Source organism: Chelonoidis abingdonii, chromosome 6 (genome assembly GCF_003597395.2).
Source record: "Chelonoidis abingdonii isolate Lonesome George chromosome 6, CheloAbing_2.0, whole genome shotgun sequence".
Taxonomy (NCBI): Eukaryota; Metazoa; Chordata; order Testudines; family Testudinidae; genus Chelonoidis; species Chelonoidis abingdonii.
This window is the reverse complement of record NC_133774.1, coordinates 77,880,588-77,898,777: the sequence shown is the minus strand read 5'-3', so window position 1 is coordinate 77,898,777 and position 18,190 is coordinate 77,880,588. Positions and strand designations below refer to the sequence as shown.

The following is an 18,190-nucleotide window of genomic DNA, read 5'->3' as shown; positions in this document are numbered from 1 at the left end:
GTTTTGTGTGTAACTCAAGTAACATCTGCTGACATTCAGGTGTTTAGGTCATTTGCAAGCTTATTTTTGGAGGGACTTTGTGAAGAAAAGGTTTCCTCTAAAATCTCTTTCACTGATCGCCTGCTTTTAAAACCCCAGGAGCCAAAATTCCTCCTGACAATAAGTGTTCTTTTCTGTAAAACAATGAAAAAATATTGGAGAGTTTTCTCACTGTTAAGAATTTTAATTGGGTTAAGCCACCAAAATGTCATAACAAGAGAAATGTCTTGTTGTGCATGTTAATTCTTAGTCATTACACAGTGCTTTTCATCTTCAAAACTCTTTACAAGCATTAAGCACCAATCCCTGAAGACTGTACACACAATTTCCATTGCCCTCCATAGGAGACTTGCCTGAGGAAAACTTGAGTAAGGACTTTAGGACTGGGTTCTAACTCATTAACCTACACGTCTTATCCATGTTAAATAGTTCATAAGTAGATAAGTATTATCCCCACATGAGATGGAACAATGGAAGCAGAAAATAACTCATAAGGCCTTGCCTCCTCTTTCAAAAGCATGGCATTCCTTTCTCTGCTTTTTGATTATTGAGTGTTTCAGAACCAAACTTAAATATTGTTTGTTTTGCCAAGATCATATCAACAAGCCTTCCAATTGCCTACTCATCTCTAGACCAGAGAACAAAAAACAAGCTGGCTTAAAACTGTGCACCACAATGCACAGCTCCGGACAAGATACCCTTGAGTCAAGCAACCAGGCATATAAAAACTCATTTGTTAAGATTCAATCAGGAAACATTAGCTGGCATTACATTTTGCTCCACATAATCATACATTATGTTCCTAGCAAATGTATTTTAAAAGTTTCCTGCACTACAAAACAACCACAGTACTAATTATTCTATTGTCCGAGTGTAATAAGCCTCTGTCCCAAATCTGGACCTTAGCGTCCAAAATCTGGGTGCTTAGCATGAACCTCCAAGCTTAATTACCAGCTTGGATCTTATCTTGCTGCCACCATCCAAAATTTCCAGGGTTTTGGCCCCCTCTGGTCTCCCCAAACCTTCCCTGGAGGGACCCCCAAGACCCAGAAGCTCTGAGTCTTACCGGCAAGGGAAATACTCCACTTCCCTTCCCCCTCCCTCTCCCACCCAGACTTTCCTCTCTGGGCTAACTTGAGAGTATTGATGCAATCTCTTTACATCACAATACCAAGAAGCCTGTCCCCTCTCTTCCACAAAGAGACAAACCTCAAACACAAGGAAACAGAGATGATTTTATCTCTCTTTCCCCCTCCCACCAATTCCCTGGTGCTGCCGAGCTTATCCTGAGAGAAAAACTCAAACAAGACTTAAAAAGAAAACTTTATATAAAAAAAAAGAAAGAAAAAGACATCAAAATTTATCTGTATCAAGATGACAATAATACAGGATCAATTGCTTAAAAGAAAAAAATGAATAAACAGTATGATTCAAAAAGATATCCAATTTGAAACATTCCAGCAAGTTACACATGTAAATACACCCAAAACAACATAAAAGCCTATATTGTTTTTCAACCTATACTTACAAGTTGGAAACAGAAGATAAGACGATAGAAAGAACCTTCTCATAGCTGAGAGACAAACAAAAGACCCAGAGTCCAAAAATTCCCTCCCACTTTGAAAAATCCAGTTTCCTGATTGGTCCTCTGGTCAGGTGTTTGGTTCCCTTTGTTAACTCTTTACAGGTAAAAGAAACATTAACCCTTAGCTATCTGTTTATGACACTGAGGAAGACTTAACTTCACCTCTAATTGCTACTGCGGATATGATGTTTTTGAGATGAACTATTAACATTACTTAGACCGTAGTTAGAGCTGTTCAGCTGCAATCACTTTTAACAGCTCATGACCTGTAGCATGCTCATTATACTGGAGCTTTTAATAACGAAATTCTTTGGTGCAAACATGTGACATTGGTGAACAACTTCTTTGTACTTACCATATGATTTTTATGCCACTTCACTGAACACAGGATGTAATATATTTGGGCTTTTTATTGCTTGAGTAGAAAGTGCTCATTACCTATTTGTTCATGTTTATATATAGGAAAAAAACAAACAGTTTTTCAAGTGGCATACATCACACTGTCGTAGTGGTTGACTTTCTCAAGATGGTCTTCTGGGGTTTTGGTGCAGTTTGTGGAGGCACAGTTGCAGGTCTGAGAGGGGGAAAGCTATTACTGGGGCTTATTCCCAACCCTCCATTTTCTAGAGGCAATGGAGGGAGAGGGGGAGGTGGCGGTGGTAAAGGAGGACATTGGTGAGGAAGCTTTCCTAGTGTGTGGGCCGGCTCACTATGTAAGTGGATCTCCCTGTTTTTAATGTTATACCGAACATCACAGTCAGGGCAATAGCCATGGTACTGCACTTTCTCACTAAATCGCACTCGTTCCCGTGTTCCTGTTTGAGGACACCTGTGTTTATCAGGTCTATGAATCAGAGGATGCATTGGAACTTTGTCCAAGTTACTATTAGGTATGCAAAATACATCCCCATTAGGAATCTTGTTTGGTCCTCCTGATAAACCTCCATTTCGAAGTAGGGTCCCATTAGTCTTTACAGGATTGGCAGAAGGAACTGGCCTGTGAGGGTCTTCACACTTCACAGGAGTCAACCGTGGTGGAGGTGGTGGTGGATTGGGTTTCCTCAGTACAGTGAGAATGGCAGATGGGTGTGCTGGGGGCTTGATGAGAGGTGCATTGGCACGCACTTTGACTTTCTCCAAGCTGGACGCTGTTGTGCTGCTTGAGCTGCTGTTCAGCGTGTCAGTTTTGGAACTGTCTGTCATCTCATCCTCCAGCTGCAGGTCAGATGTCAATGTGTCAATCTGGTTAACCACCTGCATGGAAATCAGAACACAAACAGTGATAAAGGTTCGCCACAGTAAAGGCAAACAAACAAAGCTTTGTTCACAATCATCTTTATCCCCTTCCTGGAACGGAAACATTTTAATATTCAATGTTATGAACCATTGTTTCTTTTTTCTTCTTGTCTAAATCTAGTTTAATTTTTTTTAAAAAAAATCTGTGATTAGTCCTCTCATCTGAAAACAATGGAAATACAATTTTAGCCTCGCTACAATGAAATTCTGTGTTTTTTCTCCAGGGCTTACCTACCAATAACACGCTGCGTGAACTAAGTAACACAGTTTGCCTCACCGTGTAGGGGAAGGCTGAATGATTTAACCTCAGTTTGTTCAGGATGATTTCTGAAACAGACATATTGTAGAAGATCTGTTAGATTTGACCTTTAAGAAAATCCAGATTTAAACATGTATCTCAGAATTGGGATATTGTGGATATATTGTCAAAAGTTAACATACACGCCTATACAAGCAATTTTTACACAAGTAGTGAGTAAAACAGTTTTTTTTACTCACTAGCAGTTATCAGATTATCTTGAACCACGCATTCTACTTTTGTGACTATTTACTTGAGATATCTGACTCCCTCTAAACCAAATCTGAAATAGGATCATTTATAAGATAAAGATATCGTTACTGTTTACTCCTGAAGGGGATAATTCACTCTAGTTCATGCATTTTATATTAAGAGGATTCTCTATGTACCATACTTCTAATGTGCTTACACTCACTTCCCTAGTATCTAGGTTTCTGTAATCTAGTCTATTTTCTAATTTATAATTATACTTTATATGTTTTGTTTATATATTATGTAATGTCGCATTCTGCTAGATATACAAAACTTTGTACACTATGATTAAAAGCCCCTCCTGAAAAATGCATCCTATTCAGTACTTAGTTCATTAACTCTTAAGGTAAATACAGCCATAAAAGCATAGGAAGGAAATACAAATCTGAAAAAAAAAAAGATGAAAATACCTTTCCCATGCCCTTATTACCATTGCAGGTTGTACCCAGACAACATCCAATCGTAGAAATGCTATTGCTAAATTTATTTTCCATTTTTAGCATGTTTTCATATAACAAGTTTTGTTTCTTCTTGTAAGGTAACACATTGATGTCCCTGACTTAACCAAAGGATTATTCAAAAGGAGAGAGATTCAAATAGCCTCTTTAAAGGAGATTCAATTATTTACATGTGCTTTGAAATCACTTATCCAAAGTCTGTCTAGATACTAGTAGAACAAAGGACTGTAATTCAGGTACTATTGTGAACTATAAATTTCAAAGTGACAATACATTAATTCTGTTGTAATTCTTCAGAAAAGGTTGAAAAGCAAGATAATACAGCAATATTTATTAAGCTAGTCTAATTATTCTTTGTAAGTAAATTACCTGAAGAATTTAGTCCCTTTTCTCTTAAGAATCATTTGGAATTTTTATGGCCTGGTCTACACTTAAAAGAGGATTGACACAGCTACACAGCACTCAGGGGTGTGAAAAATCTACAGCTATGGTCATCTAACCCACAGTGTAGATATAGGTAGGGTGACAGAAGAATGCTTCCATTGAACTCATGCAAATAGGGTTCCTACAACAACAGAAAAACCTCTTCCATTGCCGTAGTCTGCATCTACCCTAAAGGGTTACAGCACCATAGTTATGCCATCGTAGCTATGCCACTGTAGTGTCTATAGGGTAAATGTGGCCTTTGGAAGTACTTCTATTTCTCAGTATTTGATTATTATAATTTATGCAAACAAATTCCATCTTTCATGGTCCTGGCAAAGGGCTCACATTGACTATTCTGTGTTTAGTGTGTGACAGGTCACAAGTCACATGATATTGTTTCTGCTTCCTCAATGGAGCAGAAGAGATTACAAACAAGGAGAATAATTGTGGTGTACTGAAATCTCTTTTAAAATTATGAAGAATAAGGAGCTCCAGGGGGAAATTTATGATCTGAGTCTTCAGCAGAGAGTCTGCAGACACAGCCTAGATGAAGGTGGGTTGAGCTGTGCCTGCTTTGCCTCTCTCTGTTTTTGGCTTGTGTGTTAGGGTTCTAGATACTAAGAAATGAAATAGTGTTATGTTGCAACTTTCCAGCAAAAGTATTTCATGGTTTTATTTAACTTATTGAGGTGTATGATGTGAACAACAGAGTTAATAATGAACAATAAATAGTGAACACATTTATTCTCATATTAATACAAGTATACATACATACATACATGATGACATTCACCTCTTTGCAAGTGGCCAACACAAGGCCAATTCCTATTTAAATGGTGTACAAGCCTTGTGTTGGCCCATTGCACAACAGCAAATGTCATCTACTAAGGACAGGCATCAATCGTTCATCCAGAACAACAACTCGTCTGCATGAGTGCTGGAAAGCAGCACCAAATAGTTAAACTGAACAGCTGTTCTGAATTTGAACAAATATTTGTAACACTTCTTGTACAGTATCCAAGAAGCTTTCACGTATCTCAAATTTAGTACTGTCAACCTTTTGCTTTTTCATATTTGCAAAAATTCACATACAATAAAGCTTGAACTTCTTTTTCATTTTCAGTTCACTTTAAAAGAGGTCAATACCTGTATACTGTAGAACCTCAGAGTTATGAACACCAGGGTTACAAACTGACCGGTCAACCACACACCTCATTTGGAACCGAAAGTATACAATCAAGCAGCAGCTGAGACAAAATTTAAAAAAGTACAGTAAGTACTGTGTTAAACATAAACTATTAAAAATAAAGGGAAAGCAGCATTTTTCTTCTGCACAGTAAAGTTTCAAAGCTGTATTACGTCAATGTTCAGTCGTAAACTTTTGAAAGAACCATCATAACATTTTGTTCAGAGTTACCTCCATTCCCAAAGTGTTTGTAACTCTAAGGTTTTACTGTACTCTGAATAACATAGGACATAAGAATAGCAATACTGGGTCAGACCAATGGTCCATCTAACCCAGTATCCTGTCTTCCAACAGTGGTCAGTGCCAGGTGCCCCAGAGGGAATGAACAGAACAGGGAATCATCAAGTGATCCACCCCCTGTCGCCCATTCCCAGCTTCTGGAGAACAGAGGGTACAGACACTCAGAGCATAGTGTTGCACCCCTGCTATCCTGGCTAATAGCCATTAATGGATCTATCCTCCAGGAACTTATCTAGTTGTTTTTTCTTCAAGCTGAAAAATCCCAGTCTTTTTAAATCTCTCCTCATATGGAAGCTGTTCCTTACTTTTAGCCATTTTAGTTGCCCTTCTTTATTCCTTTTCCAATTCCAATATATCTTTTTTAAGAGGAGACCATATATTTTAAGAGGAGACCACATCTATATGCAGTATTCAAGATGTGAGCGTACCATGGATTTATATAGAGACAGTCTGATATCTTCCTGTCTTGTTATCTATCCCTTTCCTAATGGTTCCCAACATTCTGTTAGCTTTTTTGACTGCCGCTGCACATTGAGCAGATGTTTTCAGAGAACTATCCACAATGACTCCAAGATCTCTTTCTTGAGTGGTAACAGCTAATTTGGACACCATCATCTTTGTATGGATAGTTCAACAGACTGGCTATAGGAAAATAACTCTGAAGAGAAAAAAAAAAAAGCCAGTAATCTGAAAAAAATTGTCATTACATTTTTTTCTTTCTCTGAGGACCCAATAGATTCAACATATATTTGTTAATTAAGAGACAAATTCTTCTCTGTCTTGAAGTCTCAGATTTGCCATTTTGTTTTTTTGTGATAAACAAATAAGGACCAAATTCTTCCCTCAGAGGTATATATTTGCATCTGAAGAATTTGGTTCTGATGAAGATGGAGATGAGACACTATGAGAGGTGCAGCACCTCACCAGCTTCACCCTCCTCCCACCCCTGAAAGGGGAGAGTATATTATTTCTCTCCCCTATTTGTCTTTAGGTAATGCGCAGTGGCCTCAAAATGTAGTTGGATTCCCTTTGTGCTAGTCACTGTACAAACACCTAAGAGCCACTTCCTTCTCCAAAGATCTTACAAGGAGAAAAAAATAATACAGTCCTAGCTCCAGTTTACACATGTGTAACTGAGATAAACAGATTAAGTGACTCCTTAAAGTCACATAGGGAGTCTGCGGCCTGGTCTACACTGGGGGTGGGGGGCGAGGGCAGAATTGATCCAGATACGCAACTTCAGCTACGAGAATAACATAGCTGAAGTTGACGTATCTTAGCTCGACTTAGATTGACTTATTTCACATCCTCATGGTGTGGGATCGATGGCCGCCGCTCCTCTGTTGACTCTGCTTCCGCCTCTCACCCTGGTGGAGTTCCAGAGTCGACGGGGAGAGCATTCAGGGATAGATGTATCGTGTCTAGATGAGACATGATACATCAATCCCCGATAGATTGATCACTACCCACCAATCTGGTGGGTAGTATAGACATACCCTGTGACAGAACTGTGAATCTACCAGGATGAATGGGGCACTGGGCCCTGATAATGTAAGCTGATCCACACAGGCTCAGTGTAGCTTCATGTGAGTGTAAGGGTCTGCCTGTACAGAGCTGCTTGGAGAATTGGGCCCAGGAAGAGTCAAGATTCAAAGTTTTCTGTGCCAACAAGTAACAGTTACAGAACTGAATAATACAGCACAGATCAGAGAAGATAGCTAAGCTAAGCTTTCAGCCAGGGAGAGAACAGGGTTATTAGGCAACTGAAGGCAAGGGGGTAGAAAAGACATATCTAGAGGCAATCTCCTAACTACCACAGGAACTGTTCCAGTAAGGAACAGTTTGGCTACGGTGCTTGGAGTGGTGAAAGCATACTGACCTGACAGTTAAAGACCGACTGGTATTATGCTTGACTTTGAACAATGTTTAATAACAGATTCAGCAGATATGTCAAAATGCCAGGGGGAGCTGTACGTCTCTTGTGAACGCAGAATCCTGCCCATCCCACTTAGTCTCAGTCTCCCTTGCTTCCTATCACCCTTTCCCTCAAAGAGCTTTGGGTAACTGCGGGAGTGCAGTAACCAACATGTCCAGTGTAGACTGGACAAACAGGGAAGGCTGCTCAGGTGAAGAAGTCAAAGCAGTGCCTCTTGCTATGCAATATGAGTAGCCAAAGGTTTGGCTGACAGAGATCAGCTTAATAAACAACCAAATCTTTCCTGAACTTGATATGAATTCTTTTGGAATTTCAAATCTAAAATTCTGAATGAAGAGGAGGGAAAACATCAAAGCATAAATTGACAGGCTGACCAGGTTTTAGCACATATTTCCATAGAAATAAATTGAGTACAATATATGTATTTGCCCTCAAATAAACCAGTAATCACTCTTATTACTTACTTCAAAAACATAATTGCTGAAGATTTTTAGTTCAACGGAAAGTGTAGGTTGTTTCTGGAGAATGGCCAAATGCTGAAGTGCTAATGCAACAAGTAGCAGGTTAACAAAAATTAGTACATTTTCCAAACCAAAAATTTATGCCAGTTATTCTGATTTATTTGCATTGTAATAGTGGCTAGAAGACCCAATCAGGGATCAGGACTTCACTGTGCTTAGCTCTGTACACACACAATGAAAAGCTGATTCCTGCCAAAGAGCAGATTGTTACACACAAATCTGTCCCTCATCACAATATAATTTACAGAGACAAAGTTGATAAGCATCAATTTGAGAAGGTCATACTGCACCCTTGGTAGGAGTACACAGCTCCAGTTTAAGCACTGTGTACAGGGATCATAGAGCAATAGCAATTAGTGATGGGAAAAACCTTTTAGTCGATTCAGTCTATCCCTTTGCCAGAACAAGATTTTCCCCAGGATTCATAGTAAAGCCCAGGCCGAAGTATGCCTCAATTTTAAATGACTTTAAACAGTTTATCTTTTGTCCCTTGGCAAGTGTGTAGTACACGTTGGAAATCTCTTTCCACTTCCTCATTTGGAAAAAGGCACTGAGAATGGCTCTGGAAGGATAGCGCAGCTTACCTGCCTTGATTCCTTCCCATAATAAATTATGATTCTGATCACTGTCATTTTGTTCTGCCTATTTGCCCCCAAAATTAAAATCCACGTAGGAAAACAGTACGTAGAAAATAGTAGCAACACAGGAGAAGTATCCTGAGACTATTAGCACAACAGAAAATGCAAGTTTGCAACTAGAAATCAATTTCCATTGCAAAAGGAGATTTTCCTGCTGGAGTAAAAAAGAAAATATGTATTTATTTTTTAAAAGCATATCTAGTTTCCTATAGTAAGTGCACCTGATTCACACCTTTGAATGGGGGAGAGGTACTTCTCTGCTCCCACGGGGCGGCTATACCAATAGAGAAATCCAGTCCTAGAGAAGGACACACGACAGCTCCTCTGTTGCCTGCACTCCCTTGTAGTTTTTGTAAGGAGCTGGGAAGAACTGTGCAGAACTTCGTAAGAGTGTTCTTGCTGAAGCTGTCCTGGAGATTGGCCATATGTGCTGGGTGTCTTGGTCAACCTCACTACTGTCTGGGTTGCCAATACTCAGCTCCCACTTCACTGGATATGTGGAGCTACACGCCTTTGGTGATATTGCGCTTCTGTTCTGGTAGGGCTTTTTATCATCAGAGCTCCACAGCCCTGATTCCTGTAGTTAGATTCAAGGATTAAATCAAGTCTGATATCCATATTATATTTCTCCCTGATAATTAGGTCTTGCAGTGAAGTCAAACCTCTGATTACAACATAGTCTACTGGAACAGAAATCTGTATGCTTTCTTAAGCTGAGCATTTTGTAACTTCACAATGTGATAAGTAGGAGAAGAAGCTGGCTTGGGAAGGTATTTCTACACTAGAAGCCTTGCTCATCCCGTAACTTGAGTTAACTGCTCACCAATTAATTAGACTAAGTTAACACTGTAATAAAATTCTAGTGTAGACACTCACAAATATCAGCTCATAGTCATGACTGATGCCAGGATTCAGCCTACAGTGAGCTGCAATAAGAACAAGAAAGTCACTTCCCTTCATGTGCCTCAGTTTCCCCTTCTGTAAAATGTGGACATGATACTAACCACCTTTGCAAAGTGCTTTAAATCCACTGATGAAAAGCACCATTGAACAGCAAGGTGGTATTTTTAAGCAGGTACACAATAATGTAATATTCCCTTTTAGAACTGGCATTCAATCTGAATTAAAAGCAAAACTAAAATTCTAATATAAACAAGCCCAGGAAGAGCAAGTATTTATTTAAAAATAAATAACTATGGTACAGTAATTAGTAAATGTACATAATACAAAATACATACAAATAAAGCATAGCAAGTAAATACATTTATTATATGCTCGGGAAAAAATCCTTGTTACGGAAGTTCCTCTTTAAAACACCCAAGTAGTCAATCTCAGAACTACTACTGAAATCCATCAACAAACAGGGCCAGATTGTGCAACCCTAACTCACCTTGCTCAGCCCTTGATTACAAGAGTCATGGGACTACTCATGTAAGCAACTGTTCATCAACAAGAATAAGGGTTGCACCAACTGAGTCCTATGGTACAGCATGACCTTACCTAAAGCAAATGTCATTACTGTTGAGTGGTTGCTCCGTGTTGTACTAAATTTAACTACTTTCACATACAGTTTGGAGACTGCAATTTTATGGTATTTTTAAAATCTGACTCTCAATCACAAAATGGCCAGCTCAATAGATAAAACAGCAACCATCTGAACTATGGGGGAATGTTCAAAGACAGAAAGATCTGAAAAAGTTACAATTCCTGTAGAGAATACCTTTCAAGCATTCAACCTTTCTAGTGTCTCAGCCTCTGAAGAGAACTGTAATGAAGACAAATTGAAAGGTCAAACTGGAATATGGTAAATGTTCAGAAAAGAGATTAAACTTTAGTTTAAAGCTGCTTCAATATGCGACAAGTGGATCTTTAAGGTTTTCTTCTTCTCACTCCTTTCAGATGCTTGAAAAACATCAAAAATAAATTTAACTTCAGTACTAGGAGTCACTGTAGTTACCAGAACCATGACAGAAAGGGAACATGCAAGTTGAAGTGCAAATTGGTAGCTGAAATAGAGAGGTTTCTTGAATTGGATGAGTAAGTGGACACAGTACAGAGAATCAGAGAAGTTGAGGCGCTAACAGCCAGGTTCAGGAAACATCTGTATTCCAGAATAAAGGAAGGAATGAGCTGGCCATTACGAAGTTAGAGAGGTGGACTGGCAGTTTGTAACTACCGGAGCAAGAGATCACAGTGGCATTATATATGGCTGGAGGAAGACAAGGATGGGCAGGCTATGGCCACCAAAGAAAAGAGGACCAGGAGGACTTCTACCCAGATAGTAGTTTCCAATTGATATCAGGTTCTCAACATGGAAACCGGAGTATACCTCTCAAGGTTCAGCTGGCCCAAAGGAACTGCGATGTACTGGACGCATCTGTGGATGGTAGTTCAGCACAAGCAATAGAAAAATCAAGCTTCTCCAAAAAAAGTCCAACTATCCAAGGAAGATAAATGTTCCTCGTACGGATTCAATACTCAGAAGAGTCGAAAGACCATTCTGCAAGGAACAGGCAGAAAACAGGACAGTGTGCTACCTTTCTGACGCCAAGACATGAGACCTCACTCTAAGATTGGACAGGTTTCTGAAATGGATGGGAAAGTATCCATTGGTAACGGCTCATTTCAACACTAATGAGACTATGTCATGAGATATCTCGCAGATAGATGAGTTCAGGGAACTTGGAAGTCTGCTGAAGATGAATGTCCAAGTAATCTTCCCTGAGATCCCTCCTGTCCCATGAGAAATAGAAGGCTGAAGATTCTGAAAGGGAATCGCTCACTAGGTAAGTGGCATACGGTGGAGATGTTTGTTTTATGGAACATTGGTCCACCTTCTATAGGGGGGATAGTTTGAGTGGCCTCCACCTCAGTAGAAGAATGACCAATCTTTTCGGGGAGAGGTTGGATAGAGTAGCCATGAGGAAATTAAACTGATAACAAAAGTGAAGGGGGGGAATAGGGAAGATATGAGCATTCAGCACAAATCAAGATGTTGAGAACACAATTAATCAAGGAATGAAAGGACATAAAGAAAAGAAATTACTGAATTGCCTATATACCAGTGTAAGAGCCTGGGTAACAAACAAAAAGAACTGGTATTACTCATTTATGAGCATAAATTTGACCCAGTTGGTATTTCTGAACCCTAGTGGGAAGATTTTCAAAACTGAAATGCTAAAATTACCAGTTCTAACCTGTTCAGGAAGTATCGAGCAGGCACAAGAGGAGAGGGAGTGGCACTCTACACCAGAAGTGGTATTACCTGTTTTTAGTCAGTGATAACTCAAAAGAAAATGGTCTTGAATGCCTACAGACCTATGTCCAAGCACAAGATGAGGTACTAGTTGGTGTCTTCTACAAACCATCAAATCACACTTGGGAACAGGATGAGCACCTTCTTACTTATCTACAGGAAAAGCTGTGTTATCCGGCTCTATAAACCTGCATTTCTGATCTTCATAGAAAGTCCAGTTTATAGTCCGGTTGGCACGGGGCCGTCAGGCTCCCTACCTGGTTCCGCGTGCCTCCCCAGAAGTTGTGACATGTCCCTGCTGCTCATAGGCAGAAGAATGGCCACAAGGGATTCAGCGTACAGGAGGAGATGTGGTGTGCAGGCTCTGGGAGGGAATTTTGGATGCGGGAGGGGGCTTGAAGCATGGGATTGGGGCACAGGAGAGGTTTTGCGGTGCCAGATCTGGGGAACACACACCTCAGGCAGCTCCCCACAAGTGGCAACTTGTCCTTGCTGCTTGTAGGCTGAGGTGTGCCAAGTGGCTCTGTGTGCTGCCTCCACCTGCAGGCACCACCCCAGTCAATGGGAGCTGCGGAGCTAGCGCATGAGACTGAGCAGGCGCCACGCACAGAACCATCTGCCATGCCTCCACCTAGGAGCAGCTGGGACAGGTTGCCGCTTGTGGGGCACCACCCTAGGTGAACGCCTCCCACATCTGGCACCATAAAACCCCCTGCCCCGAACCCCCTCCCACACCCAAGCTCCCTCCCAGAGACCATGTCCCGCATCCCTTCTTGTGCTCCAATCCCGTACCTCCTCATGCACCCAAACTCCCTCCCTCTTAGTTAACCGGAATTTTTCCCTTACTGGCACCCCCATTCCCCCAACATGCTGGATAAAAAGGCTTTTACTGTATAATGTGTAAGAAAAATAAATCTGCATGATAATGCGGGCCTCCAATTTGAATGACATATGCTTGAGATCTCATGCTGCCAGTACTAAAACTTCCTTGGAATTTCAAAACATTGTAGATGACAATTCCCTAATTCAAAAAGTGTAGCATCCAACTTGGGGAAATTCTATATTAGCTCCCATCTTGACAGATAAGGAAAAATTGATACTAGAAATAAAAATTAATGCTAACTTAGGTACAAGTGATCATGACTTGACCACCTTGATTATGTGCAAACAGAATAAAATCCAGGCCAGTGAGAGAAACACACACACACACAAGGTGCTTTAAAAGGGCCAGTTTCACAAAACTGAAAACAATTATGAGCCAAAAATTACTAGATCCCCAAAAGTCACAAAACCACAATCAAGGAAGGCAGCCATATTGCTTAAAAAATGACCTTGTTTAGAGGGGAAGTGAAGGCAGCTATAAAAAATTATATATAACAAATGGAAAAAAGGGAAGTTGATAGTAAATAATATAAATCAGAAACTAGGAATTGTAGAAATTTGGTAAGGGAAGAACAAGAAAAAACCTATGGCCAGTTGATTTAAGGACATTAAGAATAAGTTTTTTAAAGTACATTAGGAACAAAAAGAATCCTAACAATGGTACTGGCCCATTACTAGATATAAATGGTAGAATTATCAATAATAATGCAGAAAAGACAGAATATTCAATAAATATTTCTGTTCTGTGTTTAGGAAAAAACAGATAATGTAGTCATATCATATGGTAACACTCTTTCCATTCCAGTTGTATATCAACAGGATGTTAACCAGCAGCTACTAAATTCAGATATTGTTAAATCAGCAGTGTTTCAAAAGAAGGGGCTGAGGAGCTTGCTGGGCCATTAATGCTTATTTTCAATAAGTTCTGGAGCACTGGGGAAGTTCCAGAAGACTGGAAGAAAACTAATGATGTGCAAATATTTTTTAAAAGGGTAAATGGGATGACCTGAGTAATTATAGGCCTGTCAGTCTGACATTGATCCTGGTCAAGATAATGGAACAGCTGACATGAAATTCGATCAATACTGAATTGCAGGAGGGTAATACGATTAATGCCAATTAACATGACTTTTATGGAAAATACATCCTGTCAAACTAACTTGACAACTTATTTTGATGAGATTACAAGTTTGGTTGATGTAAAATACTTAGATGCCTGCAAAGCATTTTTCATTAAAGAACTAGGAAGATATAAAATTTACCTGCTACATATTAAGTGGATTAAAAGCTGGCTAATAGGTCTCATATCACCATTGTAAATGGGGAACTATCAGTGAACAAAAGTGTTTCCAGTGGGGTCCCAAAGGGATCAGGTTTTGGCCCTACACTCTAACATTTTTATTAATTATCTGAAGAAAACATAAAATTATCATTGATAAACTTTGCAGATGACACAAAAATTGGGGAAGTGGTAAATAATGAAGAGAAGAGATCGAGATTGCTTATCATAGCAACAACAGCCAAGGGCAAGATCAGTCTATACTTTTCATTACTAAAATTTCTAAAACAGCACTATCATGTAGGGAAACTTACACTGAGTTTACCTTTACTGAAATAACAAGAACAGCATATAATGATGCCGCTACCACAAGAGAAGAATTAATGGCACAACATCCAGACATCTTCAGGGAACTAGCACAGTTCTATGGAGCACATCATATACACAAAGACTCCACAGTCACCCCTTATAAATACGTGGATTCAGAAATATACCATTTGCTGTGTCACATACAGAGATGGTCTCAAATATCTGGAATTAGTCCTGCACCTTGCGTTAGCAGCTTATTCATAACTTTAAAAATAGTTTAGAAATTTAAAAAATATGCTTGGATCCCAGAGACCTAATAAGGCCTGAAAACTTAGCATTACCTTTCTGACATAAATAGATGTTCAGTGAAGAGAACCTGGAAAAAAGCCTATTCACCATCCTAAAGGAAAAGGTTTGATATTGGCAAGTCATACAATACAAGGAGTCATCTGATCTGCCTCTTTAATGCCCCATATGACACAGGCAAATTTCTCTATCTACCCTTCGAAATAGAGTCTGCTAGGGAAGCCTTTTAACAACAAAAACAAAAAGTCATGAAGCATTAAGGAAAATAGCAAGAGTTTACATCATAATGAACAATATGATTCTAGCTGCAACCACAAAAAATGAGAGCTTCTTGTTTTTTTTTAAAAAAATAAACATCAAACTAAGCAGAAATCTAACAGCAGCAGTGTAATAGCCCCCTGGCTATGAGAAACTGACGCAGCCTAGAAATATAGGCTTTAAGAATGTTTGTCATCAAAAACTGCTGTTTTAAAAGCTCAACTAAAATACCAAAGTTGTCATTCAGTGTGAAAAACAAAAAATTCTCACTCCAGATCCTATGTGGAATATTCAAGTCTTATCATGTATGAAAAAATGATACTGATTCATTAATTTCTAGAAAATATAGAGGATTAACCTGATTTGCATGGTGTCAAGTATCAGAGGGGTAGCCCGTGTTAGTCTGAATCTGTAAAAGCAGCAGAGAGTCCTGTGGCACCTTATAGACTAAAAGACGTTTTGGATCATGAGCTTTCGTGGGTGAATACCCACTTTGTCAGATGAATGTAGTGGAAATTTCCAGGAGCAGGTATATATATGCTGGCAAGCAAGCTAGAGATAATGAGGTTAGTTCAATCAGGGAGGATGAGGCCCTGTTCTAGCAGCTGAGGTGTGAAACAAGGGAGGAGAAACTGGTTTAGTTGGCAAGCCATTCACAGTCTTGTCAAGCCCTGAGCTGATGGTGTCAAATACCAATTCTTCTAAGGCATCTAGATCCCACTGAGGAATCACTAAGAAACTGCACGCATCTACCAGCGAACTCCTAATACACTGGAAAACTCAATCATACCCTTCATGCTGATCTGGAGCCCCGACCAGGCTATTCTATCTATCTACCTAAATCCACAAACAAATCCTGATCGCCGATCATCTCGGCATGGTGGCACCTAGCTCAGGAAGACTGTTCTGGTATTATTTGGACTCTCTACTCAGACCTAGCACCAGCACTCCTATCTCCGTGACACTGATTTCCTGAGCGAAACCAATGCATTGGGTCACTTCCAGAAACACCATACTAGCCACCATAGATGTCGAGGCTTCTACACAAACATCCACACAACAGATGGAACAGAAGCTGTCAGGAACAGTATCCTGATTGATGCACACGCCAACGGCTGCTGAAGCTCTGTGCCTTTATACTCCACCACAATATTTCAAATTTGAAGACAATATATATCTCCAGATCAGTGGCTACTGCTATGGGCACCCGCATGGCCACATATGCCATACAATTTTTATGGCTGGAACCTTTGGAAAACAACGCTTCCTCAGCATTGTCCACTCATGCCCTTCTCTACTACGTACATTGATGACATCTTCATCATCTGGTACCCATGGAAGAGACTCTGGAAAAATTCCACACGACGATTATAAACAGCTTCACCCAACCATCAACGTCAGCCTGGACCAATCTACACGGGAGGTCCACTTTTCTAGACACCATGGTGCAAATAAGTGTATGGTCACATTAACACACCCCTATAGCAAACCTATACCGACCGCTAGGCTCTTTCATGCCTCCCAGTTCCATCGCCGGGCACATCACACAACCCATGTCTACAGCCAAGCACTGAGGTACAACCGCATCTGCTCTAAAACTCAGACAGAGCAACACTACAAATCTCCACCAAGCATTCTCAAAACTACATATCCTGCGAGGAAATAAGGAAACAGATCAACAGAGCCAGACATGTACCAGAAGCCTCCTACGGCAAGACAACCAAGAAGAAACCAACAGGACTCACGCGGCCATCACATACAGCCCCGCTAAAACCTCCAACGCATACTCAGGGATCTACAACCCATCCTGGACATGATCCACACTTTCACAGACCTTGGGTGGCAGGCCAATCTTGCCACAGACAACCTGACAACCTGAATATTCTCACAGCAACTGCACAGTCACCATAGTAGCTCTAGCTCAGGCCAATCCATCAGCAACAAAACCGATGCAAACCTGCCCACATCTTACACGGGACACAATCACAGGACTAACCAGATCAGCCAAACACCATCAGTTATTCACCTGCACGTCCACCAATGTAATATGCGCCATCATATGCGCGGAATGCCCTCTGCTATGTAACTCGGCCAAACTGGACAGTCTCTACGGAAAAGGATAATGGACACAAAGACCATTAGGATGGCAATATACAAAACTGTAGGAGAGCATTCGACCTCCCTGGCCCACTATAGCAGACTTAGACCTTAGGTAGCCATCTGCAGCAAAAAAACTTCAGGACAGATTCAAAGAGAACTGCTGAGCTCAATTCATCTGCAAATTGTGACACCATCAGCTCAGGGATGAACAAAGATGTGAATGGCTGCAACTACAGAACCAGTTCTCCTCCCTGGTTTTCACACTCAACTGCATAGAACAGGGCCCTTCCTCCTGATTGAACTAACCTGTTTCTCTAGCTTGCTTGCCAGCATATATATACTGCCCGTGGAATTTCCACTACATCATCGATGAAGTGGGTATTCACCCACGAAGTCAGGCTCCAAAACATCTGTTAGTCTATAAGGTGCCACAGGACTCTCTGCTGCTTTTACTGATTTGCATGACATTTGACCTAATAATACTAAAATTGTTTTTATCCTCCCTCAGGGAACTTACTAATGCAATGATTTTTTAAGTAGTTCTCCATGTATTACCAGACCAAAAGCAAAACTGTGCATTACACTGTGTATTGCAACATTTAAGAACAAAACCTTGATAAAGTTTTCAATCTTCCATCTCCTCAATTCTAGGATTTGCACCAAGCTTAAATAGTTGTCAAAACGTAAGGCTAAAGAATCAATGTATGCATTTGAAATAGCATGTGTGCCCTGTACTTCTTTGGACAGCAATGCTAATTAAGTGTTTCTCAGTTACTCTTTTCAAGAATAGCACATGAATCTGGCACAACATGTTCTGAACAACAGAAGATTTACAAATTACAAAAAAACAAACCAACCAACCAAC

The 18,190-nt window shown here is 40.2% G+C and overlaps 1 protein-coding gene across 2 annotated transcripts in view; it reads right to left on the bottom strand.

The window, feature by feature from the left end:
• PRR16 (proline rich 16) overlaps positions 1-18,190 on the bottom strand; it is a 259,929-nt gene that overhangs the window by 81,238 nt on the left and 160,501 nt on the right. For both annotated transcript variants that reach the window (XM_075067516.1, XM_075067517.1), the window contains exon 2: positions 1,980-2,878. In XM_075067516.1, coding sequence (XP_074923617.1) covers positions 2,120-2,878 — 759 coding nt within the window. In that variant the 3' untranslated portion in view covers positions 1,980-2,119. The remainder of the gene's footprint in view (positions 1-1,979; positions 2,879-18,190) is intronic.